Here is an 18,014-nt window from a genome sequence, read left to right on the forward strand (position 1 = left end):
TGTATTTTTATTTTACAATGAATAAAACAGAATTTTGACTCGAAGACATCATGCATTTTTGTAATGTATTGTAACTCAATTATTCATACACCAGTAATTATTTTTTCTTTATAACTTATGTTTTTCTCATCTGATAAGAATCTTATTTCACCTTCTGAAAAACACACAGATGTAATTGATCCATGCATTTCTGTTGCGCAGGTATCATGGCTGGATCCAACAGATCCGGGGATCTGAGAGACGCTCAGAGGTCCATTCCCATCGGCACCATCCTCGCCATCGCAACCACCACCGTCATCTGTATCCTTAGTCTAGAGCGGTCTACAACGTTATATATTTAACCATGTACTGGAATCATAACTGAATCAATTGTAAAGCTAGATCACTGAACCATTAGTACTGTGTCTGTGAGAGACAGAGAGAGTAAGGCGAGATGCTGTTAGGTTTTCTTAGCGGTGTAACTCAGATCTGTCCTGCGTGGTGTTGTTCGGCGCCTGCATCGAGGGTGTGTTGCTCCGAGACAAGTGAGCGCTTTCTGCTTCTCATTTTCCACTCATAATATCCTCATTTTCCTGGATAAACATACAGGCAATCTACTTTAATAACGGCAGGTTGTTTGCGAACAGCTCTGCACTGCGGTCAATGAACTCTTTATATGTAATATCTCAAGATTATATCACTGGAAAATGCCTGTGTCTGTTCCTAAACCTAGTGCGCTGCCTACCGAGACAGCAGTTACTTGTTCCAAAGATGCACAGATGCACTGTAACACATGTTGAAATAAAGCAAAGGTTGTCAGAGTGAATTTTGCAAGAACATACTATTTCAGTCTTTCTACCTCAGTGTGTTCAGTGTGCCATTATTTATGAAATTAACTAGCAACTTCTGAGTGAAAATTGTTTCAAAGCCTTTTTTTCTCAGTGGAATGTTTTGATATTTCATTCAATACTGCAAGCTATCCGTATAAAGTGGTTTGAATTAGTAATATTTTTGTTTACCTATATTTTATTACAAAATAGATTTTTAGATTTGTGTATCAATAACGACAGAATCAAGAGACGGGTGTATTAAAAGTTTTAATACATATGTTTTTTCATTTAATACTTGTTTTATTTCTGCTTTAATTCAGTTAACAATACATTTGTAACAGTTTTATGTAACAATAACACTTTTTGCTATTGTGCGTCAGAGATAGATCCATTTTATTTAAAAATTGCTACTTCAATTATTGTTACTATTATAAAATCATATTTGTGAAATTGAATGGCAATTTCAGAGTGAAAATAGTTTCAAAGGCATTTTTCAGTATACTATATAGGCTGCAATTACGCTCCCCATAAGATTCCTACATTTAGCAGAATTTTGATGCAGGATCTCATCCCAGATCCCAGAATGCACTGCAACAAGCTGTGTGGGAACAAAAAAAAAAGAAATAAATATTTTTGTATTTTGTATCAATATAAAATGGTTTAATTGAGATTTGTTGTTGTTGTTGTTGTTTAGGTTTGGAGACTCTGTTAAAGGTAATTTAGTGATTGGCACGTTGTCCTGGCCCTCGCCCTGGGTGATCGTGATTGGCTCGTTCTTCTCCTGCTGTGGGGCGGGGCTTCAGAGTCTCACCGGCGCCCCCCGGCTGCTGCAGGCCATCGCGCGGGACGGTATCGTGCCCTTCCTCGAGGTATCAATAGCACTGCATATGCATCAGATATCTCGTGATAGCATATATCTATAATACATGATATTTTGAATAAGCTTTCAATGTTTCATTTTAATTTTAGTCATTTTGTTATATGCATATGTCAGTTAAGCCAGTTATAGTAGTTTTTGTTTTTAAGCTTTATTTTTATTTAGGTTTTAGTCATTTTAGTACTTCATATTAAACTCGGATTATATCAGTTAGTCACTTAAGTTTAAGTTTTTCATCTGATGTTTATATTTAATTTCAGCTTTATTTGAAGTTTGTTTGATGTAACAATAACAGCACTGTTTTCACTTTTGAAACAGAGACAGGTGCATTTTATGAAATGTATAAAAACATTAAATTGTGATAGTTTTGGTTTCATTTAATGATAACAACACTTTTTACTATTGAAACAGGGATGTGCATTTCATAACATTTATTTAAAAAACAAAGTTTATTAGTTTTAGTTTAGTTTATAAATTAATTGGGAATATGGAAATTAAAATGGTATTTCCTTCAGATGCTTTCAGAATATTTGATGTTTGTTAATGACAGTGCTGGTTAATACCAGATTACCACGGTTTATTTTAGTAACACTAGCTGTTAAACTATGTTTTTGTGTGGCAAGGTTTTTTCATTCGATATCTTTTGAATAATTGAACATGTCTAGGTGTTATATTACACATAAGCCTCCACATATGCAGCCCTACAGCGCTCTGACTGTGTCCTCTGCTGGTCTCTCAGGTGTTTGGTCATGGAAAAGCCAACGGAGAGCCGACCTGGGCTCTTCTTCTGACGGCTGTGATCTGTGAAAGCGGGATTCTCATCGCTTCTCTGGACGCTGTGGCTCCAATCCTTTCTATGTGAGTCTCATGTCTATCTGAGCTGTTTCTCCGTCAGTGTGGCGACAGACTGTGTGTTTGACTGTGTGTTGTCTCTCCTCAGGTTCTTTCTCATGTGTTATCTGTTCGTGAATCTGGCCTGTGCCCTGCAGACGCTGCTGAGGACACCCAACTGGAGACCACGGTTCAAATACTACCACTGGTGAGAGACTGAACACATCTGCTGTATGGCTTTAGTTGGGGTCAGTTAGATTTTGAACTCTCTTCTACTCACCAAAGCTGCATTTATTTGATCAAAACTACAATACATTTTTAAAATATTATTCAAATTTTATCTAACTGTTTTCTATGTGAATCTATGTTAAAATGTAATTTATTTCTGTGATCAAAGCTGTATTTTCAGCATCATTACTCCAGTCTTCAGTGTCACATGATCTTCAGAAATCAGTATAATATGCTGATTTGCTGCTTGAGAAACATTTCTGATTATTATCAATGTTGAAAACAGTTGTGCCGCCAAATATTTTGGTGGAAACAGTGATACATTTTATCTTTTAGGATTCTTTGATGAATAAAAGTTCAAAAGAACAGCATTTATTTAAACTAGAAATCTTATGTAACATTAAAAATTTCTTTTTATTGTCACTTTTCGATCAACTTTATGCATCCTTGATAAATAAAAGTATAAGTTTCTTAAAAAAATTTACTGACCCAAACTGTTTTAAATGGTAGTTTGTATTTTTAATATATAATTTAATAAATCTGCAAAAATGTCAACAATTCTGTGTTTTTCTGTCAATATGGGGTGCTGTGTGCACATTAATGTGTACATTAATGAGGAAAACAATTTAACTTAAATGATTTTAGCAAATGGCTGTAATATAACAAAGAGTGAAAAATTTAAGGGGGTCTGAATACTTTCGTACCCACTGTATATATATATATATATTTTTTTTTTTTACTGTTTATTTGTAATTTAGCTTTTTTTTTTCACAGTCCAGTCAATTCTGGCAACTCAATATGCAATCAAAACTCATTTTAATCTCAGTGGAGGTGTTTTATATACAAAAACTAAAGACTCAATGACTTTGCAAATACTGAAGAATTATAAATATACACTGTAATATTACCCAGAGAAACATTTTATTGCTCAGATGTTGCTATTTTTATACCTCAATAAATTTGAATCTCAGTTAATGCCATTTAACAAGAATCAGCCATCTCAGATGCTTCTCCTCAATTCCTCAGGAGAAATAAAAATAGACCCAAGTGACACAACAGTTGACATTGTTGAGATCTCTTCTGAAACTCTAGAAGAGAAACATTATTTCTTAGTCTTATTCTCATTTTCAATATATTTGGTAATGTTAGGGTGCAGAAATGTCTCCATTTGCTTTCCATTTATTCTTTTTGCTGTCTAGTTGTTCATTTTATTGTTTAATTTAAAATGTGTAGCTGCTTTATCTGAGCTGGCGTCGCTGTTCTCCTTCATCAGGGCTCTTTCGTTTCTTGGCATGAGTTTGTGTCTGGCTCTGATGTTCATTTCCTCCTGGTACTACGCTCTGGTGGCCATGCTCATCGCTGGATGCATCTACAAATACATTGAGTACCGCGGGTAAGAGCTGCAGAAGCGCATTACAGCCCACGCCGTGAGTCTGTGCAGACGCTAAGCTGATTACAGCTTCATCTGACTGAGTGTTTGTCTGCGGTGTCATTGTGAGTTTAAACTCAATTTTTATTCTGTGTTCAGGGCGGAGAAGGAGTGGGGCGACGGGATCCGCGGTCTGTCACTCAACGCGGCACGATACGCTCTCATTCGATTGGAGGAGGCGCCCCCGCACACCAAAAACTGGAGGTGAGGGTCACAAGATACACAAGCACGCTTTCAGAAAGCAAGAAATCCATTATGAAATAAACACCTGGACTGTATGTCCAAAAGTTTGGGATCAGTAAGATTTTTTATTTTACTTACAAAAGATTTCTATTTCAAATGAATGCTGTTCTTTTGAACCTTCTATTCATCAAAGAATCTGTTTTTTAAATTCATAATAATCAGAAATGTTTCTTGAGCAGCAAATCAGCATATTATACTGATTTCTGAAGATCATGTGACACTGAAGACTGGAGTAATGATGCTGAAAATACAGCTTTGATCACAGGAATAAATTAAATTTTACAATATATTCACATAGAAAACAGTTATTTTAAATTGTAATAATATTTCAAATTTTTATGAATTTTTGAACAAATAATAAAGACGTCAAACATATTTTAAAAAAATCTTACTGAGCCCAAACTTTCGAACAGTAGTGTATGTCATTTATCACAATATAATTTTTAATCCCTCTAAGTTTAATTTAAAAATATAATTATTGTTTTTATTATTTATATGTTATTTCTCATTCAGAATTATTATATAAAATGTATTAAATGTTACTGTGTTTTGGAAAATTCAGTGAATTAAAAATAATAATAATAGTTTTATCAAATTAAAAAAATACTCTTTATTTTTTTTTAAACAAACTTAATGAGACAAACATCACAAACTAGTAAACATAATAAAATAAAATATAATACAAATTTAATAATAAATGTAATAATAAAAAAATATAATAAAAATAATAAAAAATTCAAAGAAACAATAAAATCAGTTAAAAGCCAACCTAAAGAATAAAAGTATAGCACATTATCTGGCAGTCAACACATTTCTATACTGTCTTTCTTTCTTTACCTTCACCGGCTCTCCTGTGCTGTAATCCGGAGAGAGTCTGTTTTGGATTTTTCCCAGAGCTCTTGCTAATCTTTCATGGATTAAATAACCTGTAAACAATAAGCTGCGATGAAACTTCAGTCGTCTTTCAGGAATCAGGTCAAACCTGTTCGTTCCTCGTCCCGGCGCCTCTAATCCACGCCAGCAGAAACTGATCTGGGTTTTGTTCTGAGACATCCGTGAGCGGGTGGGCAATCTCAGCTAAAGGTCTTCTGAGTTTGTCCTGTGTCTAAACCCTTTTTTGTAAGCATTCGAGTTCCTTTGATTGACGTGATGGTAGTCTGTCCATCAGATTCAGATTATTGCAGTTAATTCAAATTCAAATCATAAAAAACGTTTTTGTTAAAATAATTGTTAACTAAAATAAAATATTTAAGAAAAAAACTGTAACAACAACATTTCTCATCATCTTTTAGTTTACTTGAAATACTAAAATAACTAAAACTAAAACTGAAATAAATAAAAAAACTGTAGAAATACACTATATGGACAAAAGTATTGGGACCCTCTTCTATAGAACAGAAAAGGCACTTCCAAAACTGTTGCTGAGCTGTCGGTGAAACACCCTCGTCTCCTGTCCTTCACCACGCAGCTGAAAGCGGGTAAAGGTCTGACCATCGTGGGATCAGTACTGGAGGGAACGTTCCTCAGCAGAGACACCGACGCCAAGAGAGCAGAACAGGTCTAAATGTGACGCAAACATCCACAAACATGAGCGACTCCTCAAATCAAGGCCCTTCTACTACTTCAAATTAACTTTCTGGAGGGAAATTTTATTTATTTTGGCCAGCAATAAAAAATAAAAATAAAAAAAAGATTAGTAATTAAAAATTATGTTAGGAAGAATATGATTCGTACACAAGGTGTCAGTGGAATTTCTTTTATTTTAAAACTTTTTAAATTAATTCTGTGTATAAAAGAAATTCTGGAATTCTCAGCACTCAAAAACGAGTAATTAAAATACAATAATTCGAATTTAAAATTTTAATTATTTGTTGTTGCTACATGAAATTGACTCATTTTTATTATGTTTATATTGTTGTTTTTAATTTACTTAATACATATAGTAATTCATTTCTTTATAGAATTTATATAATTCTAATATATGTTTTTATTTTATTATCTAGCCGTTTAAACTGTGATTGTTTTTGTGAAAGTATTTTCACAAAAGTGGACAAATCCTAGATGACAAAAAGTTTCTCTAATTGAAAATCACTTTTTTTTTAATGAATTTATTATAGTGTACATCTATATATCGATTCAGAGAAGAAACATTTTGGCCCAATTTAACTTTTATGCACTCTTAAAAATAAGAAAACACAAATCAAAAAGACAATAATAAGAGAGATTATTATCTGCTTATTTAAAAAATTTTTTTTTTTACACATTATTGAATTATAATATTACTATTTTTTATTATAATTATTTTTGTATTAATTTGATACATTCAAATAGTATTTAAATTTTTATACAATTTTTATATACTTTATATATATTTCCCCCCCCCCTCCCTTTATATATATATATCTCCCCTTTAAAAACTAGAATCACTGCTCTTTTCATATATTTATTATACATATCTACATATCTATAGAATATCTGAGTCGAGGAATTCTGGCCATTTTAACTTTTTAGCACTCTTAAAAATAAAGAAGAACGAACTGAGAAGATTTTAACACTATTATAATGTTCCCTTTCTAGCTAGAATCACAGCTTGTTTTTTGCTAAACCTGGGGGACGATTCGAATGGAAGAATCACTCTTATGTAAAGTGATCATGGCTTGATTTGCAACATACACAGTACTAACAGTCAATTACAAAATGTCAAGGCAGTTTCTGTCCTCAGATAAACGGAGAAAACAGGTTTCACAGCAGGATCCAGTCTTACTGACACCTAGTGGCCACAGAGAGACCTGATCCTCCAAACTCCATGTTATGGAGCTCAGATGTTCTAAAAATGGCATTTTGTTCTCCTAATTATTTTCTTTACACTGCAGAGCATCAAATCAGCCATGGCCGCAGAGAAGACGAAGGGTTTCTGTCATGTTGTGGTGTCTTCAAACCTGCGCGACGGCTTCTCTCACCTCATCCAGTCGGCGGGACTCGGAGGAATGAAGCACAACTCTGTTCTGATGGCTTGGCCCACCAACTGGAGACAGTCCAACGACCCGCATTCCTGGAGGAACTTCATAGGTTTGAGTCTGATTCATATCCTGCTGCTGTGACTCAACTGAAGAGAAAGAAACCCTGACAGACGTAAAGATGATCTGTTCTTCCACAGAAACCGTCCAAGAAACCACTGCCGCCCATCAGGCCCTGCTGGTGGCCAAGAACGTGGACAGTTTCCCTCACCAGGAGCGTCTCGCTGAAGGAACCATCGACGTGTGGTGGATCGTTCATGACGGCGGCTTGTTGATGCTCCTGCCGTTCTTACTGCAGCAGCACAAGGCACGGCTCTCAGTCAACTGTTACAGTACTTCCGGATTAACCGTGTGTTTTAATGCTCTTCCGTGTCTCTCAGGTCTGGAGGAAGTGCAAGATGCGCATTTTCACCGTGGCTCAGTTGGATGACAACAGCATCCAGATGAAGAAAGACCTGCAGATGTTCCTCTACCACCTCCGTCTGAATGCTGAGGTGGAGGTCGTGGAAATGGTGAGCAGATGCTGCTGCAGATGGATTTTTCTTGGCATCAGGATGTAAAGTTGGTTTTGTTGTGCAGCAGGACTGCAAAATATATTATATTACATTGCATTGCATTACATTATATTAATTATATAATTATATTAATGATATGTTTAAAATTATAGAACTTGAAAATGTTATTGCACTATATTATGATTATTTTAATTGTTTATTATCGCTAAATAATATTATATTAGTAGTAGTAGTATTGATTTATTTAAAATTATTTATTATTTAATAATAATGTTTTAATTTTCTGCTATTAAATAATTATTTATTTAGCATACTAATGTAATACTTACATTTGTTCATATAAATATATTTTTAATATACCTTTTTTACATGTATTTAATATTAACATTTTTATTTTGCAATATAAACATGCTGTTATTTTATTATGCAATAGTAATCATTTATTTTCTTTAACACAGCTTTTATTTTCACTGAAAGCCTTTTAGATTTTCTGTGTGTTGTTGATCATCTTTCATCTTTATGTTGAGGTTGCTCAAGCGTGTCCTCTGGTGTAACCGAGAGTGTTTCTCTGTGTTTCTGTGACTCCAGCATGACAGTGACATCTCAGCGTTCACCTACGAGAAGACGCTGGTGATGGAGCAGCGCTCACAGATGCTGAAGCAGATGCAGCTGTCGAGGACGGAGCGCGAGCGAGAGGTGATGCTTCATGACACTCGTTCTGTGTACAACAGCATTGTGCTGAAGGAATATGCAGTGACCGTATTTGCTTTTAGTGTCTTCATTAATGCTACGTGGCTGAATCTCGCCAAAACTATCAAGAAATGTCCAAATATTTCACTCTAAAATCAAAAGAAAAAATAAGAAATACAATTTTGTATTTAGAAGTTATTTTTTAAATATTAAAAGATAAATATAAAAATAATAAATATTAAAATATGTCTAACTATATATTATTTTTTATATATTATTATTTAAGTAAATTAAATTAAGCACAGTTGCAAAGCATATATCATTTATAAAATATATGTATATATGTGTGTGTGTGTATATACACTGTATGTATTTATTTAAAAAAATAAAATGTATAAACTATTTCAATATATATTATTATATATAAAATATATATAAAAAATTATTTAAAAAGTTTATTTGTATAGCGCTTTTCACGATACAAATCGTTGCAAAGCAACTTTACAGCAAATTAAGTTTCTACAATATTTAGTGGTAGTTTATCAGTGGTGGCTTAGTTAATGTACATATGGCAGAAATGTATGGAAAAATCAATTAAAGACGTAATCAAACAGACGATGAACACTATTAACAGCAGTTATTATATGATGCAATCAAACTAATAGCAAAATGTGGTAGTTTATGTTGTTTTATCATATTACTAAATAAGCTTGTTTTTCCTTGTGCAAAAAATGGTTTCTTATTTTTAATTTATGGTGAAAATGACCCAGACGTTTCTTCATGAGATTCAGCAGCATCTGAATAGCTGTGGTTAATAATGTTGGACTGGCAGCGCTGTGTGACTTGTGGTCCTCTCTCATTTCTGCTGCGATCGGGGAAACACGTCTCTTAGATTCAGAGCATCACGGATGAGTCGCGTAGCTCCATTCGGAGGAAGAACCAGAGCGGCGCTCACGGCTCGGCCGTCAATAACCAGAACGCACGACTAGATGACGATAAACAAGACGAGGTAGTGAATTCAAAGACTCAATCCTAAAACCACCGTCCTGGACGGCAGAGCCAGAAGAACTAGATCATCACTCACATCCTTGTGCTGATTTATGTGTGCATTAGTGTTAGCATCAGCTCTGTAGCCCCTCTCTTCAGAAAACTCTTCCCATCATGCATGTGTCAGTGATGTCCTCATATCATGCACGGCCATCTTTCAACACTTGTGACCCCTCGTGAACGGCCCTTTCCTTTCATTCCCTCATGTTTCTCTGCATTTAGTTTTAACCCTAAATAAATATATAAATAATGAATAAGCCATTCATTCATTTGTGTTTGTTTGTTTCTTTATTTATTTTCTCCTTTCATTCCATCATGTTTCTAACTAAATATATAAATGATAAATAAATACTTTTTTATTTTAATTAATTAATTAATTTTATTTGTTTTTATATTTCGTCTCCTTTCTCCGTTTATATTTCTTGCCCTTTTAACTATAAATAAATAAATACTTCATTTATTTTATTTTTTGTTTTTCCTTTCATTCCCTCATGTTTCTCTGTATTTAGTTTTAACTCTAAATAAATATATAAATAATTAATAAGCCATTAATTCGTTTGTTTGTTTGTTTCTTTATTTATTTTTCTTCTTTCATTCCAATCATGTTTCTAACTAAATATATAAATGATAAATAAATACTTATTTTATTTTAATTTATCTATTTTATTTATTTGTTTTTATATTTCTTCTCTTTTCTCCTTTTATATTTCTTGTCCTTTTAACTTAAAAAAATAAATAAATACTTCATTTATTTAATTTTTTGTTTTCCTTTCATTCCCTCATGTTTCTCTGTATTTAGTTTTAACTCTAAATAAATATATAAATAATTAATAAGCCATTAATTCGTTTGTTTGTTTGTTTGTTTCTTTATTTATTTTTCTTCTTTCATTCCAATCATGTTTCTAACTAAATATATAAATGATAAATAAATACTTATTTTATTTTAATTTATCTATTTTATTTATTTGTTTTTATATTTCTTCTCTTTTCTCCTTTTATATTTCTTGTCCTTTTAACTTAAAAAAATAAATAAATACTTCATTTATTTAATTTTTTGTTTTCCTTTCATTCCCTCATGTTTCTCTGTATTTAGTTTTGACTATAAATAAATATATAGGTAATAAATAAACACATTATTTACTATTTATTTTTTTCCCTTTCATTCCCCCATGTTTCTGTTTATTTATTTGTTTATTTTGAATTTTTATTTATCTTTTTATTTTTTATTGCCATTACATGTTTGTATGATTGGTTTCTATTGCATGTTGTCAGTCAGCATATCACAGACTAATACAGCTGCATGTGTGCAGTTTGCATAGTAGACAAGCTAAAACATTAATCTGACATGCTCTGCATGAATATAGAATTGTTTGCATTGATATAGCATTTAATATAGATCCATAACAGTTGTTTACATAATTTAAGAAGCAGTTTTAAATTAAATTAAAATAAGTAAATATTATTTAATACTGTTTTTCATGAATTGAATGTGTGATTGTGATAACTGCACAGGCTCAGCTGATCCACGACAGAAACACGGCGTCTCACGCAGCTCTAAACGACAAGACGGACGCCACGCCGGAGCGGGTCCACATGACCTGGACCAAAGACAAGTTCTGCACCGAACGCAACCGCAACCGAGAGCCCAGCGCAAACATGGCGGTGCGGGATCTGTTCAGCATGAAACCGTAAGTCACCTGAACACACACTCACACACTGACTGCAGCGTTTGGTGCTTCGTGGGTTTAATACTGGGATGTAAAGAGTGTTCAGACACGAGCCCAGAGGCTGCTGGGTATTTCAGGACACAGTCTGCATCTGATCTGCATGACCACAGTGTGTCTGCCATCCTGTATAACGGTCCCGCGTCCACCGTGTGTCTGTGTGTGTCTCCAGTCATATACATCTGCCCATTAGATTTACTGACATGTTTTTGGTCTTCATATAATATTAACAGTAATATTCCTCTCAGTGATGATACTGATAGGTTTAATGATTTAATAGGTGAATCTCACATGTAGATCATGATTTAGTTAAAAAGATAAATGAATATTTATTGATTTATTTAGCATAGGACCATTAGGATAGTTTGCATTTTGGCATTATTTTCAAAACATTGCATGCAGCACATTTCCCGAACTTTTCATTATTGTAATGCCTACAGGTATTTCACCTTAGCATTTGTTTGGTAATTCTCATGATGTGAGTGACAAAACCAGGTGATTTTTCATTTTTGTAAATTTGTAAATTTCATGCATAAATGAAAGGAAGTACAACAAACACAACCAGAAATAAACAAATATGAATATTTATTTATTTACCTGTCATGAATTTCCTTGTTACTTTCTTCTGAAATTTCTGAAACTATGTGGTATATTTATTTATTATTGTTTGTTTGTTTGCTTTAGTTTAATTTTATTTGTCATGAATGTAAAGGTTAATGTAAGTCTGTCCCGAACATACTTTTTATTAAGATCCTATTTTCCTATGATTTATTTGAGAAGAATTATCGGAAAAAAAAATTGTGCTGGGCAAACAAACTGTGAAAAGCTGTCATAAACACAGCGGCTGTTGCTGTGAGAGATTTCTGTGATGGTGTGGGTGTTTAAGCCTGTCTCTGTTGTTCTGTCCTGTTTTCATCCTTCTAGCGAATGGGAGAGTCTGTAAGTCACATTTCTCTGTACTGTAGCTGTCTGTCTGTCTGTAACTGTCCCGTCTCAAACCCTGCAGCACACTGGATTATTCATACATATATGTTTGTATATGAGCTTTGATATGTGTGTTAGCATGCATGTGTTTATGTCCCAGCATTCCCTCACGTCCATCACCGCTCGTCCTGAGAGCTGCAGACATGATCTCAATTTTTGCCACATGCAAGAAAAATTGTGCTTCACCTTCACCTGTTGCGTCCAGGATAAATTAAAAATTCCAATTAATGTTTTTTTTATTATATTTTACAATAATAATAATTTAATTCAAAATTATTTGATAAATTCTAGATAAATATTTTGTATAATATTATTTGTTAAATATTATAAAATAATTGACGTGAGTTTTATTATACTAATTTATTTTATTATATATTATAAAAATGTTTTAATGTTATTGTAAAATAATTTATTATTATTGATTGTATTTAAAATATTATAAAATAATTGTAATATAAAAATAATAGTTTTTTTGGTATATTTACTGTGGTTTGTTGATTGGCACCAGGTGGCGCTGAGGAGCACAAGTTGTTTTGTTTTTTTTGTGGCATATTTGTGATGTAGTCATTTATGCTTCATTAAGGGCATGTGCATATGCTGTGCATGTCAAATCTGGATGCTGTGCTCACTAACCTCAATAGGGCTTTATTATATAACTAATATGTAATGTAACCAATGCTTGAGTTACAGTGCAAATGTAATTATCATGCCATATTCAGCAGCATTGCAAAGCTTATGTATTATTTAAAGCACAGCTGTCCTGGACAATGAAGTGTTAAACTGTACAGTTTAGCATAATTATACACAAATATTTGACCACTGAATTACCATTGAACAATCAGAATCAAATATCACTGTAATAGAGGCATTTGCATTTGACCTCAGAGATCACAGTAAACGATAAATATGAGTATGTGCTTTGCAAATGCTGAAATATATACTAAAAGTAGACAGTGGAGAGACAAAAAAGCTCATTAAATGTTGATTGTTGTTGTTGGGAATTTGAAACAATGACTTGTATTTCTGGTTTCTGTCCTTCATCACATGACTGTGTGTCGCAGGAATCAGTCTAATGTGCGCTGCATGCACACAGCCATCAAACTCAATGAAGTGGTGGTCAATAAGTCTCAGGGAGCTCATCTGGTGCTCCTCAACATGCCCGGACCACCCAAGAACAGAGGCGGCGATGAAAACTGTATCCTTACACTGACAGAACTCACGCTTATGAAAACAGATGCATCTCTAAATCTGAGTGGATGAGCCACAGATGAATCAGGGTTATTATTGTTAACAAAAACTAAAACTGTTAAACATAATTGAAGTAAAACTAAAACTGATATAAATACATAAAAAAAATAGAAACTTAAAATTAAAACTAAACTAAAATTTAAATGAAAATATAAAAATAAAAGCTAATTCAAAATATTAACAAAAACGAAAAACGTTAACTAAAACTGTTAAACATATTTGCTGATTAATATTAAGCTTAAATAAGTTAAAATATAAATATTAAATGAAAACCCTGAAGGGCTAAAATTACTAACTGAAAATAAATACAAGCGAAAACTGAAATAAATAGATTAAACCTAAATGACAAAAATGCTAAAAATGACAAAAGCACATATCAAAATTGAAGGCAATTCTACATATTAGTACAAATTATAATGGCATTTTCAACATTTCTGATAACAATTTTTTATGACCCTAACGTTTTAAAATAAAATATTTATTTTTTTCATTTAATGTTTATATGTGCACATTACTCATACATACAGGTTTTGATGGAGGGTCTCAACCGGGTCCTGTTGGTGCGCGGCGGCGGTCGTGAAGTCATCACCATATACTCATAAAGCGGATTGTAGCCCGACGCCCCGCAGGCAGGAATTCAGTTTTTATTTTTCCCACAGCAAAGCCGGACATCATGGAGACAGCTAGCAGCCGGGGTTTACAGCGGCGTTTCGTCCGGCTGCATTCGTTACAGGACAGTGACTTTTGTGGCCCTCCTGAAGAGAGACGACGTGAAGAAACCAAGACGAACGATGATTCAATCCGTAACGTGAAACTTTAATTTATGACTCTTTTATTGTTTTCTTTTGTTTGTTCGTACAATGTGTGCTAGTTTTTATGTCTGTTTATTGTGCAACATCGTTTGGTTTTTCAAAAGACTTTTTGAAGCGCGTACTAGCCGAAGTTTTATAAAAGTAAAATTTGAGTTTGTTGCTAATGCCTGTTTAATATCGATTCATTCGTCTCCATCCTGCATTGCTTTTTATTTGCGTATCTTAGCTACGATTCAAACTGTCGCTTGATACCCAAAATGACATCTACTTTTAGCGAACCAGGCTGCGAAACGAGTGTATTCTTGTGGCGAATCCATATCCGAGTTGCGAAAATGCAATTTTACTGTTATCAAAGGAATGTTTGAGTTTTTCACGTCGGCTAGTTTTAACAATAATGCAGCGCGGATGATGAATGTGTCGGATGACGTTACTGACTTCATGATACGGATTGTGCAATAACTTTTATTCATTATCAAGTCATCACTAGCCGAGCGTGGCGTCCACTTGTCGAGGGTTTTGTATTATAAAAGTTGAAATGTTTAACGCAAACAGCGTATAAGGAGAAAAGCCATAATATTTGGTCTCGTCATTGAGTACTGAGGTTTTGTTTTGGCTCTTATCTTGGCATAAATCACTGAAATCAGTTTAATCGGGATGATTTCAGCTGTATTTGCACTTTTTTATTCGATTTTTTCGTTAATTGTGTGATAAAAGCACAGGGCACAGCTGACCTGTCCAGCACACCATTTGCTGATGATCAGAACCAGCACTGCAAAATCTCCTTCTCTCAGCAATAAATGTGTTTTTCCCATGAGCTGGAATGAAATTTAGTCTCTGTCTTGACGTTCATGATGTTATTGGGTTGCTGGGTATATTAAACAGGGAGAATCCTTTATTAACCGGCATTACTAGTAGAGTAAAGTATAAAACCGTCTAGTTAACGAAAGCAATCTATTAGGATTGAAGCTGAAGTGTTATTCCTAGTGGCGTCAAATGGAACTGCAGTTTGTTTGTTTGTTTGCGTGACAAGAGAGCTGGACATTATTTGCTCAACCAATGGAGTGAATTTGGGGGCGGAGCTATTGGTGTCTGACCAATAGCAGATTGGGGGAGTGTTTAATATTTGTTTGAAAAACCTTATCATGTTTCGAAATGACACACTTCACCTTAAACAGGTTTAGAAATGATTGTGTTTAGATTTGGACAATCAGAAAGCAATTGTAGAAAGATTTACATTTTATTTTTGTTGCTCGTTTTTTTCTTATACACCTTGTCCTTACCAGGTGATAAAACAACAAGCAGTAAGGCCCAATCCACAGACTATTTTATACGTCTTCCCCTTCCCCTTCCCCTTGTCTCTTGAAACAGAGTGTCAAGGGGTAGGGGTGAAAATATTCCCATAAGAATTGGGACACCATTACTTTACGTCACACGTCATCATATGCCGTCTAGCTCCTACAATACACACACATACTGGTGTGCTGGTGTGCATTAGAGCCTTAGTGATTTCTAATTATTGGGGGGACTAGCCCCCCTCAATGTCTACGGTGGTTATCACCTTGATCAGACATGAAAATATATTGTGGCACTATCGTGTAGTCTATAATGATATGACGTTAGTTAGCAAATATTAGCGATGTTTTGCAAACATTTCTTTGAGTAACATGACTGTAAATATGAACTCACGATTGAATGTAACATAAAACAAATGATTACTTTTCATAAAAATCTTTTTTGTTAATGCCAAAAATGCTTACATTTATGTTTCTTTTTGTTCGCTCGGGCAGCCATGTTGCCCCTGAAGCCGGTTTACGCTGAGATAATTCATACCCCTTCGTTTGAAGTGTGGTCCCGAAAAATATTCGTTTGAAGGGCTGTCTGGCCCTTCCCCTACCCCTACCCCTCCCCCTCCAACCAATAGAGAATCGAGACACCCCAACCCCTTCACGTGAACGGGGAAGGGCTAAGGGGTGGAACTGGGATTGGGCCTAAGTCTTATCCACTGTGACATGCCTGATTGGTCCAGAATCACTGCATATTAAACAGCTGATGTATTCTGATTGGCTGTGACTTTTGGCATTTTGTCTGTTTTCTGCATTCATTCAGCTTGGTTAGGACACGGTGTCACATGTAACGTACACTGCCGTTCAAAAGATTTATTTATTTTTCAAAAGAAATATACTTTTATTCAGCAAGGACACATTAAATTGATCAAAAGTGATAGTAAAGACATGTATAATGTTACAAAATATTTCTATTTCAAATAAATGCTGTTCATTTAAACTTTCTATTCTCCAAAGAATCCTGGGAGAGAAAAAAAAAGTTTCCACAAAAATATGAACAATAATAATCATAAATGTTTTTAAGCATCAAATCAGCATATTAGAATGATTTCTGAAGGATCATGTGACACTGAAGACTGGAGCAATGATGCTGAAAATGACAATCAATTACATTTTAACATATATTCACAAAGAAAACAGTTATTTTAAATTCTAATAATATTTCGCATTTTTACTGTATATTTGATCAAATAAATGCAGCCTTGGTGGGCAGAAGAGACTTCAAAAATCTTACAGACCCCAAACTTTTGAACGGTAGCATCTGCTTCAGAATTATTGGAAGATGAGTGCCAAACATAAATGATAAGAAGCTGCAGAAGGTCAAACAGCATCAGCTGCTGCTCATTCAGTGGGTCTGAGATGTTGAAGGTCTGTCTCAGTGTTTCTTTGAAACCCGTTAGCGTTGCAGTATTTTGTTACCAGGACATTATTACTGTATTTTCTACAGTGTGTCGTGATGTAGAGGAGGCAGACGGATATGCTTAGACCATCTTATCTTATGTTCTCTGAGGATGTAGTTTCTGCACTGCTCAGCTGTGGTGAATGTTTCCCTTTAGGACAAATTGTGAATATTAGGGCATGGAAAATCTGGGGATATTGTGTTGTTGTTGTTTTTTATTTCACGTGCTCATTTCTGTCATTCATTTTAGATGCCATAGTGTTCTGTCTTTGCAAATTGGAAAATATATATATATATCTTTTTAAAGCAAATGTTTACCTGATAATTCATACTAATTATTATATGAACCAAGCAGAGTTTGTTTGTGAAGTCTCAGTGATCACTATATTATTCAATTGAACACAGTGCATATAAAACAGTACATTCCTCATGTGTTTTAGGGTCTGTTTCACACTCACATGAACATCACATGATCCACAGCAGCTCACAGTCAGATCAGAGACACGAGCGGCTGATTCAATCATTAAGAACAGAGTCAAAGACAAACATACTGGGTAGAATGTTATTTGATAGCCATATACTCACATGCAATGAGTATAAAAGAGTGCATTTTGACTTAATTTTTTTAATTCTTTTCAATAATGCTACTATTTTCAGCAACAATAAATCAGTCAACCAATATTTTAAGAGTGAGTTTTGAGCTCTAATACACAAAGTGAAGCTTAATGTGTTTCTGAGTCTGTGTCACAAACTATCTGTCCAGTGATTAATCATCTTCCTCCTCCTCCTCCTCCTCAGTTCTGCCGTAAGCACGTTTT

General features: G+C 34.1%; 1 protein-coding gene across 1 annotated transcript in view; it reads left to right on the plus strand.

Moving 5' to 3' along the window:
• Window positions 1–15,473, plus strand: part of slc12a7b (solute carrier family 12 member 7b) — a 42,211-nt gene extending 26,738 nt beyond the window's left edge. The window contains exons 10-26 of the mRNA XM_016235589.1: window positions 202–300; window positions 467–524; window positions 1,504–1,678; window positions 2,426–2,544; window positions 2,627–2,725; window positions 4,019–4,138; window positions 4,274–4,378; window positions 5,816–5,975; window positions 7,291–7,486; window positions 7,575–7,741; window positions 7,815–7,946; window positions 8,538–8,645; window positions 9,532–9,648; window positions 11,199–11,374; window positions 12,335–12,349; window positions 13,456–13,589; window positions 14,153–15,473. Of these exons, the coding sequence (XP_016091075.1) occupies window positions 202–300; window positions 467–524; window positions 1,504–1,678; window positions 2,426–2,544; window positions 2,627–2,725; window positions 4,019–4,138; window positions 4,274–4,378; window positions 5,816–5,975; window positions 7,291–7,486; window positions 7,575–7,741; window positions 7,815–7,946; window positions 8,538–8,645; window positions 9,532–9,648; window positions 11,199–11,374; window positions 12,335–12,349; window positions 13,456–13,589; window positions 14,153–14,244 (2,072 nt within the window). The 3' untranslated portion in view covers window positions 14,245–15,473. The remainder of the gene's footprint in view (window positions 1–201; window positions 301–466; window positions 525–1,503; window positions 1,679–2,425; window positions 2,545–2,626; window positions 2,726–4,018; window positions 4,139–4,273; window positions 4,379–5,815; window positions 5,976–7,290; window positions 7,487–7,574; window positions 7,742–7,814; window positions 7,947–8,537; window positions 8,646–9,531; window positions 9,649–11,198; window positions 11,375–12,334; window positions 12,350–13,455; window positions 13,590–14,152) is intronic.
• The last annotated feature ends 2,541 nt before the right edge of the window (window positions 15,474–18,014 follow it).

The sequence above is a fragment of the Sinocyclocheilus grahami genome, unplaced genomic scaffold, assembly GCF_001515645.1.
Source record: "Sinocyclocheilus grahami isolate Dianchi unplaced genomic scaffold, SAMN03320097.WGS_v1.1 scaffold472.1, whole genome shotgun sequence".
NCBI classification, from domain to species: domain Eukaryota; kingdom Metazoa; phylum Chordata; class Actinopteri; order Cypriniformes; family Cyprinidae; genus Sinocyclocheilus; species Sinocyclocheilus grahami.